Source organism: Peromyscus eremicus, chromosome 20 (assembly GCF_949786415.1).
Source record: "Peromyscus eremicus chromosome 20, PerEre_H2_v1, whole genome shotgun sequence".
Lineage (NCBI taxonomy): Eukaryota > Metazoa > Chordata > Mammalia > Rodentia > Cricetidae > Peromyscus > Peromyscus eremicus.
This window is the reverse complement of record NC_081436.1, coordinates 19,397,723-19,413,355: the sequence shown is the minus strand read 5'-3', so window position 1 is coordinate 19,413,355 and position 15,633 is coordinate 19,397,723. Positions and strand designations below refer to the sequence as shown.

At 47.6% G+C, this 15,633-nt stretch overlaps 1 protein-coding gene across 1 annotated transcript in view; it reads right to left on the bottom strand.

Annotated features, from left to right (window-relative positions):
* Efcab6 (EF-hand calcium binding domain 6) overlaps positions 1-15,633 on the bottom strand; it is a 188,341-nt gene that overhangs the window by 100,345 nt on the left and 72,363 nt on the right. Inside the window, exons 9-10 of the mRNA XM_059248006.1 lie at positions 9,128-9,252; positions 926-1,074 (exon numbers count right to left, since the gene is read on the bottom strand). Coding sequence (XP_059103989.1) covers positions 926-1,074; positions 9,128-9,252 — 274 coding nt within the window. The remainder of the gene's footprint in view (positions 1-925; positions 1,075-9,127; positions 9,253-15,633) is intronic.

Genomic DNA, 15,633 nt, shown 5'->3' with positions numbered 1-15,633 from the left:
ATGCTCCCGAGTTCAGCTTGATGCGGGTTCTGGGGGTCTGAACTCAGGTCCTCAGGCTTGCATGGCGAGTGCTTTACACTCTGAGCTGTCTCCCTAGTCCCCGACTTCCTTATCTAACCGTGGAGATGGTACACCCTCATCACAGAGGCACTCCAACACGGCAGAAGAGCAAACAGAATAGTACCACCGTACGGTCTCTGGGGAACTATGAGATCTACGTCTGATTGACAGTGACAGCTAACATGAACAGACACACAAACGGCCTGCACAACCCACCAGTCGGTGGGACAGTCATGACTAAAGCAGGTAAATCAAACCACAGCCTTGAGTCCTCAGAGGTACCAGTTCAGGGCCGGAGGGTGGAGGTAGGGCCTGCAGGAGGGAGAAGGGACCTTAGGGAATGGCACTGCGGGTTATAACAACCAAATCCAGGCTGTAAGAAACGCTAAGGAACATTTAATCTAGCCTTGTATAAAAGGAACATGTGGGAAGGAAGCCTGCAGATTAACAGGGAATCAAGGTGTGCTGGCTGGTTTTACATAAAGCTAACATAAGCTAGAGTCATTTTGGCCGAATGAACTGTGGCCAAGCTTGTGGGGCATTTTCTTGATTACTGTAGGAGGGCCCAGCTCACTGCGGGTGGTGTCACCCCCTAGGCTTGGGGGTCCTGGGTGCAATAGGAAAGCAGGAGCTGAGGCCAAGGCCATGGTCCTTAAGGCTTGCTGAATCTGCTTTCTGGGGGCTCTCAAAGCTGGGGACTGAGCTTGAGAGCAGATTTGTAGGGCTTTCTCTCTGCCTTTGCTTATGTGGGGAAATCTCAGTGGCACCAAGTTTAAAGCACTGACTGAAAAAATAAACGAGGTTCTTCTGTGTTGTCCCGGCGATGTCTGGGGGAAAACTTGTCAAGAAGCAATCAGATTCTTACCTTTTCATTAACTGGATAAAAATCCTTCTCGGTAGCCGGTATACAAAGGTGTCAAGGACAACCTTCAGGTAATTCAGAGAGACGTAGCCACCTTTGGAGGGGTCTCCTGCGCTCAGGGCTTTTTCGATCTTTTCATAACACTTTGAAAGCTGCAAGGAATTAAAATTCGAGTGTTGCATTCAGCCAAGTCAACATCCTGGAGCCATCCAGCCATGCCATTTTTGTTTTTCTTTTTAAACCAGAACCTCCCCACATTTCTGTCTCCGAAAGCTGATCAAAAAGGGTTACTGTGGCATGTACTGAACCTCAAATGTTTAATTGATGCGCTCACTACAAACAACACCCTGCTCACAGCTGACAAGTTCCTCAGGGAGGGGCAGCAAGAACGATGGCTTTACCTCCGACTACAGCACTAAAAATACTCCACAGCTCTGCCAGTGTGGTGCATCTTAATACGCTTCCGGCATTCCCTACCGAGAGCCCACGCCATGCACTTCTGATAAGTCAGGCCATCAGATTTGCAAGCTGGGAACATTTTATTAAAAATAGAAGTTGCCTTTGTGGTGTGGAAATTGATTAATGTAAGGATTATATAAACATAATAGACACTGGACACCTCATAAATCATGGTTTTAAAGACGGAGGAGTGATTATAAGTCAACCGGTTTTCTCCTGGGACTCCAAGGATGCAGTGAGTTGGTTCAGAGCTGGTTTTCATGACTCATAAAAACACTGTGAATGCTGGTTATCATTTATGGAACACTGCTATTTATTATTGGCTGATAACTATATTTATTTTCAACCATCTCAGTTTGTCTGAATTCAGTTTTTCCTGCTAAATGGAAAATAGAATAACCACCAATTTAGTTGTAAGAGGTAACTTTCTTGAAAGGTGTCTGGAAATGGACACACATGTACAGGAGTCTCCATCCACCCAGGGAATAAGAAGTAGGCTTGGAGATGCTCCTGAGTAGGCACAGCAGTAAGGAGATCTTTACAATCCTGGGAGGGATTAGAGGGCTGAGGAGGCGGCTCTTGATGCACAAAGACCCTCGACCAGAGTGCAATCTCTGAGACCCACAGAAAAGGGCAGATTCTGTGGGTGCAATCCCTGAGACCCACATAGAGAGCCAGATTCTGTGACATGCGTTTGTAATTCCAACACTCCTACAGAGAGGTGGGAGGCAGAGACCGGAAAACTGGTCCAAGATTATGGGCTAGAGAGCAGTGACAGACTCTGAGTCAATACAGTGGAGGGGACAACCAACTCCCAAAATTGCCCTCTAACTTCACACACACACACACACACACACACACACACACACACACACACACACACACACGTGTGCGCATGCATGCATTCATGCACGTGCGCAAACACATAAGTAAATTTTAGAATTCTAAAATTATTTAAAGATCCAAGTCTCTTAGAAAGGGCCTAAGCTTCCAAGAAAGAATTAATACATGCTGGGGCAGTGGTGGCGCACGCCTTTAATCCCAGCACTTGGGAGGCAGAGCAGGTGGATCTCTGTGAGTTCGAAGCCAGCCTGGACTACAGAGTGAGTTCCAGGAGAGGCACAAAGCTACACAGAGAAACCCTGTCTCGAAAAACCAAAAAGAAAAAAGAAAAAAAAAAGAATTAATACAAACTTCAGCAAGATCACCATGAGAGAGAGCTTCATCTGAGCTCCTGCCTCAGGGAAGACTCACCCAGAGAAGCTAAAACACCCTGTGATGTGCAGTCTGTGCGTATTCACTGGGCTAATAAAATCTACCTTTTTTTTTTTTTTTTGAAACTGGGTCTCACTCCTTATACAGCCCTGGGTCTCACTCCTTATACAGCCCTGGCTGATCCAGAATTCACTATGTAGGCCATGCTGGCCTCAAAGTCACAGAGATCTGCCTGCCTCTGTCTCCGGAGAGTGAGGATTAAAGCCTTAAGCCACCACACCCAGCTGACGGAGTCTATCTTAACATCTCAAGGGCATGTGGGCTTCAAGAAGGCTTCTCAGAGCACGCTCTGCCATGACCAAGAGCTTCTGGAAAATGAGTGACGCAGAAAGAGTATCTAGGTGACATCTAAAACCTCAAAAACAAAACAAAACAAACCACCTCTATTTAAAATTGTGAGGTTTTGTGTAAGAAAAATACAAGCAATTCAGCAAAGTACACATCTCACACCCCCAGCTCTGAGCTCTGGAAGTTTCCAATGCTGTCATAATTATAGAGATAATTTTACAAATGGCGAAGCATGCCCCAATTTCAGGCTGGACAGAAGCTCTTGTCACTTAGCAACGTGTGCTGAAACATTTTCATAAGAACCAGTGCACGCCAGTGTTGTTCTTTGGGGTGACACGCGGCATGCCATGACTTCACCGACGGGCCCGCAAGAGTTACAGCCACCTTCCATCTTAATGCAAGTGGCTCTCTGAACACCTCCCCAAGTCCATCTCAACGAGACCCCACTGTCTCTCCCCGGCACCCCGCCCTTTTCTGTCTCCGCACGCGATGCCGTGTTTACAGCTGTGTGCGTTGTATCTCATCCTTCTCTACCAGGGCTAGAGGACTTCAAGACAGAAGCACTTGGGCTAGTTTTGTTCACTAATAGTGACCCAAGATGCAGCACAGATTTGGCACGTGTCACTTAATATATCTAAAAGTGGATATGTTTTACGGTGAAAAAAAATGTTCTAAACAAAAGTTGCAAAATATAAAAAGATGTTCCATGCCTTAGCAGAAAGACTAACAACCCTCAGAATCCCGGTGGAGGCTGCATCAGACAGGGAAATGTGAAGAACTGTGTCAGGTAGAGCGGCCCGTGGGACAGGGCTCCATATGCTTATGGTGGGTGTGCAAACGATTGTGGGCAGCAGGGTGATGCTTCAGCTAAAACAGAATCATGTTCTAGAGCATCCACTGAGACAGCAACTCCATGCCTGAATGGCATTTACAGGACACACAGCACGGTGTGCCACAAGCTAAGCAAGCACACATTTATAGTGGGACCTGGTGACGCAACCCAAACGCAACCACAGGGGAACGTGTGACCTATGGAGTGTTCAGAGGACAGACACTGGCTAGGGGGAGGTGATGCCAGCGTGCAGGGGGAGGTGACGCAGACACTATGTAGGGAGAGATGAGGACAGACACTGATCAGGGGGAGGTGACACAGACATTGTAGGAGGAAGGATGACAGACACTGTGCAGGAGGAGCTGGGGAGGTGATGACAGACAGAGTAGGGGGAGGTGACACTGTTGCAGGGGGAGGTGATAACAATGTGCAGGGGAGGTGACAGACACTATGCAGGGGAAGGTGACAGGGACGCTTTGCAGGAGGTGACATGATGACAGACCCTGTATGGGGAGGTGACACAGACGCTTTGCAGGGGGGAGTGGTGACAGTGTACAGGGGAGGTGACAGACACAGATGCAGAGGGAGGTGATGACAGAAGACTCTACATCAGGAAGGAGCTGATGCAGCTTAACTTGGGTGGATCACATCCTAAGCACAGCCAGGGCCAAAACAAAGAGCTTTACAAGTGTGCCAACACGCTCCAGGCAGGCGGAGCAGGGGACAGATGAGCGCACGACAAGCAAGAGACAAAGGACCCCAGCTTGCAAAGGACGCCAACAAATAATCATCTTCTGTGAAAATGTTATGCCATACAAAATGCACCAGATAAAACTAGGGATTCATTCAAAGGGTACCCTGAGATGATCAAATAGTAAGAGGTGAGGGGATGTCAGAGCTGAGATTACGGCAACAAAAATGACTAGTACAGGAGGTAATAAAATCACGAAAGAAATGAGTGGGAAATGGGAGTCAAGCCAGGCGCTGGTGACGCACGCCTTTAATCCCAACACTCGGGAGGCAGAGGCAGGCGGATCTCTGTGAGTTCAAGGCCAGCCTGGTCTACAGAGTAAGTTCCAGGACAGCCAGAGCTACACAGAGAAACCCTGTCTCAAAAAACCAAACCAAACAAAAACAAACAAACAAACAAACAAACAAAAAAGATGGGAGTCGGATGAGCCCTAAGGGGGCTTGAAAGATTCTCAAAGCAGACAACTATTAAGATGACAGGGATACTGTGACCTGGAGCAGGGAACATGCTGGCCATTGGGGCAAGGATGAGCTGGTGCAAGGACACCTGGGAAAAGTACTGAAGGAGCAAGGGAGGGAAGGGAGGAGGAGAGGGAGGGACAAGGTGTGTGTGGTTTTGTGTTATGACCCAGAATATTTGTACTCAGTGAAGCCCCGGAGCTGGACATGCAAAAAAATACACCCATGTTCCAAGGAGTGACATCAAAATGCTTCAAGCTAGGACAAAGCTCAGCTTGACTTTTACATTTCAAAGGTCAACTGAAGAACATATTTGGGGACACACAAAATCAGCTGCAGGAGAGCCATCAGGATGACCTCAGATTCCTCCCAACGGTGGCAGGTGCCAGGAGGCTGTTGGAAAGACATTCACTCTGTTACGATGGAATGGAAACACAGTGCAGTCACACACAGCCAGACCAGTGCTCAGGCCTAACCATGCGAGGCACAGGGTCTCCTAGGTGTGGACACAAGGGAAGCAGAGCATCCAGGAGCCTTTCCTGAGGAAACCACCAGACAATGAAATCTAGCCAAGCAAAAAACTACATCAAAATAAAAAAAGGGAAAATGCCCAAAGCACTCCACTCCACTGGCGGCCCCCAAATATACCTGGGTAGGAAGCAAAGGCCAGACGTCTGAGGGGTTACCATAACTGTACATAATGTAAACATTACCAACTACAAGAACACAACATAGACAGCAAAATCTGCGGGGTGGGGGCTGGGCAGGGGAAACACAGCAGGTGCCAGTCACTTGTCACTTGTCATCAAGTTCCACGGCAGCGAGCCAGTCCCTTCAAAAGCGTCACCACCTCTTCAGCTCTGCCTGGTTTCCCTCATCCCTTTCACTGTGTTAATGTTCCTTCAGGGACTTAACATGTTGTGTGGGAAACAGACAGCCAACGTTCCGGGGTATCTTCCTGTCACTTGTGATTGACAATACCGAGGAGGGTAGTGACAGCTGGGACCCAGAGCCACACTGCTCGGACTTCCCGGCAAGTTGTGTACGCTCCTCCTGCCTTGGCCTTCTCACCTGAAGATCCACATACAACCAGTGCCTGTTAGGTGGAGATTCAGTTGGTAATTCCAGGGCACCAAGGATTTGGCCTGGTGTGGGACACCCCATGAACAGAGCTAATCGTAATGTCACACAACATTGAGGCTTGCTTTACTCCTGGTAAAAATCAAAGACATTTAAATTAAAAGTGTATGTTTTTAAAGATTGTTTTGTTTTGAGACAAGACCTTGGTGTGTAGCCCGGGTTGGCCTGGAACTCAGATTCCCCCTGCCTCAGCATCCCCAGTGTGGCACCACAACTGCCCAGCAATGGTCTCCTTGGAAAAGCCAAGCTGATCTCATGTTCATACTGTTTTACTGTACAAAAATACTTTTTTAATAATATTTTTGGTCATTTGCCTGCTCACAAATGCAGTCGTCTTTCCACCCGTGAGCAAGGAAGAACACGAATGGAGCTCACTAAATACAGCTTGGGCTGCTCTGGGGAGGGGACTGTGGATGACTTCCTAGTTCCTGCATGTCCTTTCCAGAACAGCTCGCACACTTTTTGGTGAGGGTCGTGTGTTTTGGGAAGGCCATGTTTTCTATGAAAACAATAAGGTTATTTGCCAAGACGGGAAAGCAAGCTTGGCCAATTTATCAGCAGATATAAATGTGCTCCTTTCTCAGTTCTTTCCACCAGTGCTGGCTTCATCAGGGTTTCCTCGCTAGTTCTTCTACTGAAAAGTCCACAGTAATAATTTGCAAAGTTCTGTGTATATTAGAAACAGTTATGGAGGCTGGAGGGATGGCTCAGTGGCTATGAACACTTGTACCCTTACAGAGGATCGGAGTTTAGTTCCCACACTGGGCAGCTCACAACCACCTGTAATCAGCTCTAGGGAATCCAGCACTCTCTCTGGGCTCCTTGGGCACCCACACCCAAGTGCACAGACACACATGCAAACACATACATATAAATAAAAATTAAAAAACCTTTTAAGACAGTTATTATTCACCTGTCATTTATGTTGTCATATTTTGCCAAGCTGATCTCATGTTCATACTGTTTTATTGTACAAAAATACTTTTTTAAAAAACTTTTTATGCTGTCAACCTTCACCTTTTTCCTTATGGCTTTTAGGCTTTACTTCATACTCAAAAAAGACTTTCATTTCAAACTTTCAATTTTTCCCCTTGACTGGGGCTGAAGGTGCAGCTTGGTGGTAGAGGGTTTGCTCAGCATGGTCTGATGCCCAATACACAAAAATCGCTTTTACCCACCTTGTTCATTCTAGGTTTACAGTAGTTACTGTGTGTAGAAATTGGGGTTGGTGAGGGCTAAAAGTTTTCCTCCCAAAATGTCTGGCTGACAGATTATCTCAATAATAATTTCATCACTAGCAATCTGCCCACGTCGTGCTTCTCTGAAATGACTTGTACTACATGTGTGATGGTTCCTTTAACTGTCAACTTGACACAACCTACAGTCACTCACTGAGGGACTGTCTCTATCAGGTTGGCCTGTCTGTGGGAGACTGTCTTAATTAAGTTCATTAATGCAGGAAGACTCAGCCCAGTGTGGGCAGCACCATTCCCTAGGCAGGAGGTTCTGAACTGTGCATGAGTGAAGGGAGTGCTGAGTACAGGTGAGCATCATGCCTGCATTTCTCTCTGCTTGTGACTGCAGCCGTGACGTGACTATCTGTGTGAAGTTCCTGCCTTGACTTCCCCACAATGATGGGCTGCAACTGTAAGTTGAACTAAACCTCTTCTTTCCCAAGATGCTTTCTGCCAGGGTATTTCTCATAGCAACAGAAATGAAACCAGAATAACTGGCTGAACTGGTGGGCACAGCTTGATCATTGTCAATTGCCTTCCTGACCCATTCCGACTGCCCATTGACACACCAGCTCTCCACGGTCCCAACTGTTACACCTTCACAAGGTATTTAAATGCAGTAGGAGAGATCCTCAATTTTAACTTTTCAAGAGACACATATGTAGTCCAAATATAGAGACCAGAGATAACGACCAACCCTCTACCCAAGGTCAGAAGAAGAGGGTCTCTTTGTGTACTCGTTAACGACCAACCCCCACTTGAGGTCAGAAGTGGCCTCTTTACTGAGTCAAGTTTTCTCTTATGTAACATGACCAAGCTGTACCATTCCTTTATACAGTTTCCATATTTTATTTTAAGTTAGCCTGTGAGTAGCACAGAGGACACACTTAAAATTAACTTCTCAGGCTGCAGAGATGAGTCAGGGGGTAAATGTGCTTATTATGAATGTAAGAGGAACTGAATTCAAATCCTCTGCACCCATGTTATAGCTGAGCATGGCCAGGTGTGCCTGTAACCACAGTGCCGGCATCTGGGGACAGGCGGATCCTGAGATCTCACCCATCAGCCAGCCCAGCCAAAATGGAGAACCTCAGGTTCAGTGACAAACTCTGTCTCGAAAAATAGATTGAAAGCAACAGAGTAAGACAGTCGACATCTTCCTCTGGCTTCCACATGCACACTTACAGGCTTGTGCACATGTATATACACATGTACATACAGCAAATACACTACTAGATATACATCCCACACTTGCACACTTTCCACATTCACACCTACACACCCCCACATTCACACCCCACATCTATATATCCCCACATTCACATCCCAAACCCACATACCCCCACATTCATACCCCAAACCCCCACACATTCATACCTCATACCCCAACACCCCTACATTCATACCCCATACCCACATCCCCCACACTCATACCTCACACCTCCACTCATACCACACATCTACACTCCCCATATTCACACCCCACACCCACATATCCACACATTAACACCCCCAAATTCACGCTCTATAGTCACACCCCACACCTACACACCCCCACATTCACACCCCGCACCTACACATCTCCACTTTCAGACCACACACGTACACATCTCCATATTCACACGGAGCATCCTGAGGGGAGGTCCCTGGCAGTCTGAGGGGTGCAGGTGGGAGCAAAGTTTCAGAGTAACACCCAGATGTTACCCAGAGTAACCCAGATGGTTCTTGCGGTCAACAGCTTGCCTGTGGTGACACTTTGGCTCTCACCTCTTGACAAAAAGTCTTTTCCAGGTCATCTAAGGAGTAGTTCTTCCAGACATCTTCAGATGACTCGGAGTTGAACAACCGTTCCCTTCTGGCATTTTTGGCTTGTTGACTCTCCCTTGAGAGCTCTATTAAGACAAGATGGCTTTCATTTATTACATTGCAAGGGCTGATTCTATGTTCTTTACTTCTGATCATCGCCTGCTTGATAAAAATTAAGATGAACGAACCAAGAAAAGGGTGGATTATTGGATTTGTTATACTGAAATAAATTGATAAATGGGGAAAAAAGAAAATTAGCCTTCTGTGTGTTATTGTACGCCAGGAAAGACCCTGAAATGTGGGCTAAATGTGATTAAATCAGAACTGTCTGTGCAGTGGAAGGAAACTGGGGCCATTCTGGATGGCACAAGCTTCACCAGAGACGTGTCAGAGGAAACATCAAAGCCAGAAACCATTCGGTGACAGGCAGGCTCAGTGCAGAGGGTGGAAGGGAAGTGAGTGGGGGAACTACTGTTCACACACAGGAGATGCACACCAGCGTGTGGTCACATCTATGGTCCCAGGACTCAGGAGGGAAGTGAGCGGGGAAACTACTGTTCACACACAGGAGATGCACGCCGGCATGTGGTTACATCTGTGGTCCCAGGACTCAGGAGGCTGTGGCAGGAGGATTCTGAGTTTATGGACAGCCTGAGCTCCACAGTAGGATCCTATCATATATAGATGAGAAGTGTGTGTGTGTGTGTGTGTGTGTGTGTGTGTGTGTGTGTGTGTGTAATATCACATATATATATTATATATATATATATGAGAATGCATTAAAATAAAGATTGATTTTCATATTGTATGAGCAGCTCTCATGAACCAGTAGATGAATACAAATATCTGGTGGACTAGTAAGGTTAGAGATGGGGATGGACAAACAAAGAACTGAAAACCATAGCAAATGTAGTAAAAAGTATTGACAATCACTGGTCATTTTAAAAATCTACTTCAAACAGGTTACTTTCTTCTTATCATGGCAAGGACTAAGAAGATAGGTAAGAACAAGGAGGCTGAGGGGCTCAGTGTCAAGGTTCACGCCTGAGGATATGACTTCAAATCCTAAGCCAGACATGGTTCTACACACCTGTAACCCAGTGCTGGGGTTTCAGGGAGACGGGCAGGTATCAGGAGCTGAAATGGTGGGCCCGAGGGTCTGTGGGTGTTCCCGCAACCAAGACAGAGACAACAGAGGAGGACACCTGGATACTCCTCTGCCTCAAACAGAAAAGTATACCTGCCCATGCATGTATACCACACATACATATACACAGAAAGAGATACACACATGTATACCCACATGTACACACACACATACACTAACACAGAGACACGTACAAACACACACACACACACACACACACACACACACTAATATAGGACAATGGCAGGAAGCTGCTCTCACTTGGCACAGAAACAGCCCATGTGCCAACATTCTGAGCTCTTCTCCCGCTTGCTGTCTGGGGGACAGCAGGCTGCCCAGCAAAGGCCTGCAGGTGAGGACACTTTCTGCAGTGCCGAAGGAAAACAGCGGCAACACTCCCGGTGCTGGAACAGGGAGCAGTCTCACCAACGGATGCTGCCGAGGCTGTGCATCAAAAACACATCAGCAACCAAGACCTGGCCTGGAGAGATGGCTCAGCCATCGAAAGCAGTGGTTGATCTTGCAGAGGACCCAGATTCGATTCCCAGCACCTGCAGGGCAGCTCACCGCGGTTCATCAAGGGATCTGATGCCCTCATCTGACCTCCTCAGGCAGCAGGCATACACATGTGGTGCACAGATACACCAGCTAACCACACACATATAATAAGTAAATCTTTAAGAACAGGAAAGACATGTCTGTGACACAAATGTGACAGTGCCTTGCAGTATAGGCTTCCATGATTAAAAGGGCAATTAACATAATTTAATTAGCCAGGCAGTGGTGGTGCACGCCTTTAATCCCAGCACTCGGGAGGTGGAGGCAGGCAGATCTCTGTGAGTTCAAGGCCAGCCTGGTCTACAAAGTGAGTTCCAGGACAGCCAGGGCTGTTACACAGAAAAACCCTGTCTCACGGAAAAAAAAAATCTAATTTTTATTTTCTCACTTATTTTGTATGTCTTTTTGTCTATCCATCATCTACTGACTTACGCACCAGAAAAAAAAAATAATAATCTGGGTGGATCTGACCAGGAGAATGCTGAGGGTGGAAGGATGGAAGACACAGAGCTGGGGATGTGGAGGAGTCTGGGTTTTTGCATCTGGCTTTTGTCCAACAAGCCTGTGTGCTTCTCATAGCAGAAGAGGGTGGAGTGCGTCTCAAGCACAGCCATCTTCTCTCAGCGTCAGATGTGAAGAGGCACAAATGGTTCCCCAGATTTATTTCCTAAAATGTCTGCAAATAAGCCACAGCCAAATGAGGCATGCTTACTTTAGCGACAGCTAACAGGCTGCCAGTCATCTGGAATCCCACTTCTCATCTCCAAGGGAGGAAAGGAAAAGACCCTTCCCCAGGTCCCTCTGAACGACATTAGAGACACAGAGACAGTCTTTCCAGCTGGGTCTCAGAACAGAACGGGCCAGGTTCTGACCTGGCCAAGGGGGCCCTGGACTCCCAGAGGACTCTATGGTACTCCAATTCTTTACTTTGAGATCCTAGGACTGCACCACACACACATACACACACACACACACACACACACACACTCACACAACACACACGCACACATGCATGCACGCACACACACACATGTGCACACTCATACATAGCCAGGGCAGCCCATACATCCTCTATTTCAACAAACTGCAGGGCCCTGTGGGCTGAGGGGGGCGGTGAGGCAGGAAGCCTGTGTGGGAAGGCCTGCCTGTGAGCTGCCATCTCCTGAGACACTCTCTCATCCCAGGGCTCATTATCTTCCACTCTCTAGTTTCCAGTGATTTTTTTCTACAGTATTTGTTTTTCATTCGAGAGGGCTGGGGATGAGACCTGAGTCCTTTCCATGCTAGGTAAGTGCTGCACTACTGTTAGGATCCTGCCCTCACTCTTCCGGCTCTGGCGTCTTACGTCATCAGCGGGCTCGGGCAACTGAGTACCCTCCTTAAAAAGCCGGACGCAGACCCCCACGCTCTCTCTCTCTGTTCTCTCTCTGCTCCCGCCATCTTCCTTTCTGTCCAGGCCTGGCTCCTCCCTCCTATCCCCTCTTTCTAATAAAGCTCTTTATAACTCTGGTAGTCGTGGCTGTGGTCTGTGACTTTTCTGCCGGTAACCAGCACGGCCATCAGTGCTGTTTATCATAACCATCAACTACAACCCAGAGAAACCCAAGGATTAAAGGGGGTCTAGGTTCCACCCAAGAGCAGCAGGCAGAAAATGTCCCTCGCCCCTGTGTGACTGCTTCACACACCCAAATGGATGGTGCTCTTGACATGCCAGGCAGCCATGGATGTCAGTGTAGCCAAAATTTATAGGAACTGTCAGCCTTACATTCAGAAAAACCAAAGGTAACAATTGCTGGAACTCAATCCAGAGATAAGGACAGCACTGAATCCATGAACTGTTGTTTCAATCCACAAGCGAGCATGTTCTAGCAAATTCTATTCCGTCAGTTACAGTTCACAGTGGGAGTTCACGGCAGAGCCAGTGCTGGGTGTGAAGAACTAAGTGGGACCCACACAAGCAACCTTTATTAAACTAAATGGGCTATTTAAAAAAAATAATCTGAAAGACATGTACCCAGGTGGGAACGGGGAGAAAGGCTCTATGAGTGGGAGGGGCCTAAGAGAGGAGAATGGGGGGGGCGGGACTGAAATACGTTGTATATGTGCATAAAACTGTCAAAGAGTACGTGAAAATTATTTCATAAAAATAATTATGTCTCGTCATCCTTAATTACAAAAGTGAAATTTTAAAACATGCAAACAAATACGTATATTGCTTTAGTTCTTAAACTCTTGAGAATGTCTTCCCCAAGTTCAACATTCTATCATATAGAAAAAGGTTACTGGTGAAGCATTGGTAAGTTAGGATGTCACACCAGAAGAGTTAGAGGTAACGGAGTGGGGACTGGGGTGTCCCAGTGGGCGTTCCCAGGCCCTTAACAGCCAGGACTTTGGACACAGGGGGCAGACCGTGCTCAATAAACATGCCACCTGGCTGTGACTGGTGGCTCTGCCCTCCCAAGCTACATAGCCTTGGACTACTATTTCTTCTCTAGCCAAAAAGAAAAAAAACAGGTGTGGGGAGGTGGTATTTACCACAGGACTGACACACATCAGATGAGTTATGAATATACTTGTGTGGCTCCTGATAGATTCTCAGTAGGCATCGTCTGTGGATCAATTAGTGAGAAACGTCTTCAGTAACTGGAGACTAGGAAGAGCCCCCAGCAGCAATAGGAGCTCGGGTACAAAGCAGAAGCAAGAAACACTCCCAGGACAAAACGCTGCACTACCAGCTGCTAACCTCACTGTGAGATCTGCTGAGGCCCAGATAGTAAGTATTGCCGCCACACACCAAAAAAGGTCACTGTAAGATCACAGATGTGTTCATTAACTTGATTGTGGTAATCATTCCACATCACACCGAAACATCATCCGTATTAAACACAGCTGTTGATTAGTCTCCCATAAAGATGATAGTTAAGTCTTGGTGAAATAAGGAACCCATCTGAGCCCCACATTCCCCTTCTCCTGCCTGATCCACCGAGGTGTGAACAGGCAGCCTCCCACCAACACGCCTCCCTTGCCTAATAGATTGTGTTCCCTGAGGCAGAGACCAACACAAACCTTTCTCCCTGACGTGACTTCTTGTCAAGGGTTTTTCAAAGCAATGAGAAGAGTAAGAAATAAACAAATCACCACAGACATGGAGATTAAACTGGAAGGGACACAGAGCAAATAAACGCAACAGTGGGGGAGACCAATATAAAGAGCCTATCAATGAAGAAGGATGGGCAGGGGAGGAGGGAGGAGAGGAGAAGGGGAGGAGGGAGGAGAGGGGAGTGGGAGGAGGGAGGAGAGAAGAAGGGGAGGAGGGAGGAGAGGGGAGGGGAAGGAGGGAGGAGAGGGGAGAGGGGAGGGGGGAGGAGAGGGGAGGGGGAGGAAGGAGGAGAGGGGAGAGGGGAGGGGGGAGGAGAGAGGAGAGGGGAGTGGGAGGAGGGAGGAGAAGGAAAGGGGAGGAGGGAGGAGAGGGAAGCGGGGAGGGGCAGAGCAAGGGGGACATCTGAAAAGGCAATGTTTTAGAGAAGAAGGCATACAAAAGGTCTAAGACACGTGTCATATGAAAAACTGAACAGAAAAGCAAGCAATGGAACAAATACTAAAGACGACAAGTCAAGAAATTATCCTGAAATAAGAATGACTCAGATCTTCACAGTGAAATACCATCCTCAGGACATCATCACATCGTGTCTACGATGGGGTTTGAAACTCGGCTCAACCTTCATTGCTAGCTTGACTGAATTTGGAATAAGAGACACACCTCTTCTGGGGTTGTGTGTGAAGAAACTCCCAGAGAGGTTTAACTGAAGCGGAAAGACTCACCCTTCATGCGGGTGCCACCCATGGACTGGAGCCCCCATACTGAATAGTAAGGAGAAATAAGAGTCAGCTGAACACTAGCGTTCATCTCTCTCTGCTTCCTGTCGGTGGATGCAATGTGGCCGGCTGCCCCAGGCCTCTGCTCCCAGGCCTTGATGAGACTCCACCATGATGGACTGTGTCCCCTCAAGTCAGGACCAAAATGAGCCTTTCCTCGCCTAAGTGCTTCTTTCCAGGTGTTGGATCACAGCACTAAAGGGAGTAGGACACACAGAACATGGGTGCTGCGGAGTGGGGCCGCTGCTGTGCTATCTGTGCCTTTGGGAATGGTCCCTGTGAATGTGGAAGTTTGGAACTATCAGCCTGAAATGCTCTACAGCTGTGAAGAAAGCTCAGGGGGTCATTCTAGTGAGTGTCTGGAAGACCAGAATGTGAACTGCAGCGCAGACAGGAAGACTGTACCCACAAGGATTCAGAGCAGATCAAAAAGACTCAACAGAGGTTGGAAAGAGGCCATTTGTGTTGCATTCTGGCAAACGTGTAAACACACACACACACACACACACACACACACACACACACACACACACGCATGCCCACAGAGAGCACTGCTTCCTACCCACATCCTGGCAATCCGAATGAGGCTGAATTCAAGAGTGATGGACGAATTGGGTTGGCAGAGGAGATTTTAAGAGAGCACAGTGTTTAGGCTGTGGCATGCTTACTGCTCCCTGCTCTCACCCAGGTTCACAGTAAGAGAACTGCAGGTGGAGCAGGAATCTGTGGAGCAGGCTGTGGGGCAGGGGGTGTGTGCAGAGAACGCAGCTGTCCTGAGCCAAAGAAACCAGTACAAGTAAGGAGAAGCTTGCCACTCTGCACTGGGACTATGGGCTCTGTCAGCGGGCTCCCACTCATCAGAGACCAACTTGTAAATATGCAAATT